General features: G+C 57.1%; 1 protein-coding gene across 1 annotated transcript in view; it reads left to right on the forward strand.

Annotated features, from left to right (window-relative positions):
• The window catches only part of MONBRDRAFT_39392 (uncharacterized protein), a gene marked incomplete at its 3' end in the record, with an annotated part of 5,087 nt that continues 2,783 nt past the window's right edge, over window positions 1–2,304 (forward strand). The window contains exons 1-4 of the mRNA XM_001751073.1: window positions 1–316; window positions 872–988; window positions 1,085–1,249; window positions 1,359–2,248. Of these exons, the coding sequence (XP_001751125.1) occupies window positions 3–316; window positions 872–988; window positions 1,085–1,249; window positions 1,359–2,248 (1,486 nt within the window). The 5' untranslated portion in view covers window positions 1–2. The remainder of the gene's footprint in view (window positions 317–871; window positions 989–1,084; window positions 1,250–1,358; window positions 2,249–2,304) is intronic.

Raw genomic sequence — 2,304 nt, forward strand, 5'->3', positions numbered from 1 at the left:
GGATGGTATCGGGTCCGGACTACAACCGAGTTCGCGATGGCTGTCTGCGTGGGGACCAGCTTGCGTATCGAATCGCCATGTACGCGATGCAACGCCGTCTCGACATCTTCAAGGATACACCGACGGCCCAGAGCCGCCTGCAATGTCGTACCGGTGTGATTGGGTACCGGTGCACACATTTTCATACGTCACATCGTCTACCAGCCGTGAACACGTCCCTGAGTGTGTGCAGCGCTAAACAGCCCAAGAATGTGCCCAATCACCACACCGTCGCAGAGGCCGACTCTTACGTCGACTTTTCCTACGGCAATCTGTGGTAGCACGACCCGCCTGCTTGGTCCGAACCACGCTGTCAATGACTAATCCTGTCCCCGTCTGGTGCTTGATACCCTCCTGACCACTTGCCTGGCCGACATGAGACTCCCAGCTTTTCAAATCAGTTTTAAATTCTACTTTGCATGCATGTTAAAATTTACATTGTTAATTCCATCTTGTGTCTTTCAGTTTTGAGCGACTGCCTCATGCTGCTACCATGTGATATTCCAGGATACGGCAATCTCTGTCAAACCTCACACTTATTATATTATAAAGTGTGCTTTTAGTCACACTAAAAGCCACATTGAGTTTTCTCTAAAGTCAACTTCTTCCTCTCCATTGTTATATATTTAGTGTTTAAAGTGTGATGAATGTTGCAATTTCTCTCGCGCGACCGAGCGGATCGACGTTGGCTGCTCTGCGCTGCGCTGTGCACGAGGCCTCGGAGGATTCGGGCCTTGCGTTGCGCTGCACTGCACTGTCCTTTTGAGTTTCCGCGTGGTAGATGCACATCATTGGCGTGGCTAGCTTCTGTTGCCTGCTTTGCTCTGTCGAGGGGCTGTGGCGAAGGACGGTACACCCCCGGAAGCCCCACCAGTATGAGTCGGTCGCTGTACGTCTTTAATATCCCCAATTTCCTGCCGCTGGAGCGGATCGAGGAGCTCTTTGCAAAGTACGAGTTTGCTTGTTAGGTCCCACTGAATCCACGTTACTGGCCTTTTATGCTTCCGACAGTAACGCAGCTCACTTGCCTTGCTTGCTGGTTCAGGTATGGCACCGTCGCCAACATCAAGCCGCTGCCCATGAAACGGCCCGACCAACCCCAGGCCCTTTTCGTAGACTTTGACTCTCTCCAAGCCGCAGAGGCCTTCTTTAACAACCCACCCGAAGTTGATGGCCATCGACTCCGTTGCGACTTTCAGTCTAGACCCCGGTACGTGCTCAGCTTCGCACCACGATTTCCCCCCACCATCCTTCACCAACTCGAGGACTGCATCACTCAGCTTTTGCCGCCTCATGCTTCCGTGTCCACGTCGGGGTAGTGCTCAACCCAACCCAGGTTTGCACGTGGGTAACCTGGACGCCAACATCAACGAGGCTGAACTCCGGCAGCGATTTGCTCAGTTTGGGACTCTTGTCGATTTTCGTGTCTGCCGAAAAGATCAGCACGCCTTTGCCTTTGTGACCTACCCCACCACCGAGGAGGCCAGTCGGGCCCGTGAACAGCTCAACTGCACTCGCCCCACACAGGCCTCAACTCTTGACATGGACATTTCATATTTTGCCCAGGACCGTCGGCGAGGCCCTGGTCCAGCCCCTGCCCGTGGGCCCCCGCGTGACCCTGCCCACATGCCCCCCCGTGGCCCGCCACACGATGCACGGCGCTTTTCACCAGCCCGAGGGGGTTTTGGCCCACCATCGGCCGGGCCCCCGCGCAGCCGGTCTCGCGAACGCTTCGACGATCGTCCTGCTTACGGCCGCCCTGGAGCCCCGGCTTTTTCGCGTGGCCCTGCACCTCCCCGCATGGATGAACGCCCTTGGCCCGCTCAGAGATACCCTTCCCATGACACTCCGCCTCGTGGAGAGGCTCGCCCCGATTTTCATCCAGGCCATCGCCCCGACACCTACCGTGGACCTGGTGCCGATCCTTCTATTCGATCTGATTACCACCCCGAGTCCACCCGATACCTCCCGCCCAGCCAACAACCCGACCTTCGAAGTCAGAATCCACCACCCAGGCGACCTCTCAGTCCTCCACCCACCTCATTTCGTGCAAATGATCCTTCTCCGGCCTGGCAAGAAAGTCGCGCCCCCCGTGATTTAGCTTCCCGAAGTGGCCCACCCCCTCAAAGCTATGGACCTGGCCCCTCCCATCCTCGCTCACTCGATCGGCCGCCGCTCGGTCCGTCAGGAGATCTCCGTGATCACCCTCGTGAGTCTCTACCAACTGGTCCTCCGCCGCGCCGACCAAGCCGTTTCTCCCCCGAG

The sequence above is a fragment of the Monosiga brevicollis genome, genomic scaffold, assembly GCF_000002865.3.
Source record: "Monosiga brevicollis MX1 MONBRscaffold_150 genomic scaffold, whole genome shotgun sequence".
Lineage (NCBI taxonomy): Eukaryota > Choanoflagellata > Craspedida > Salpingoecidae > Monosiga > Monosiga brevicollis.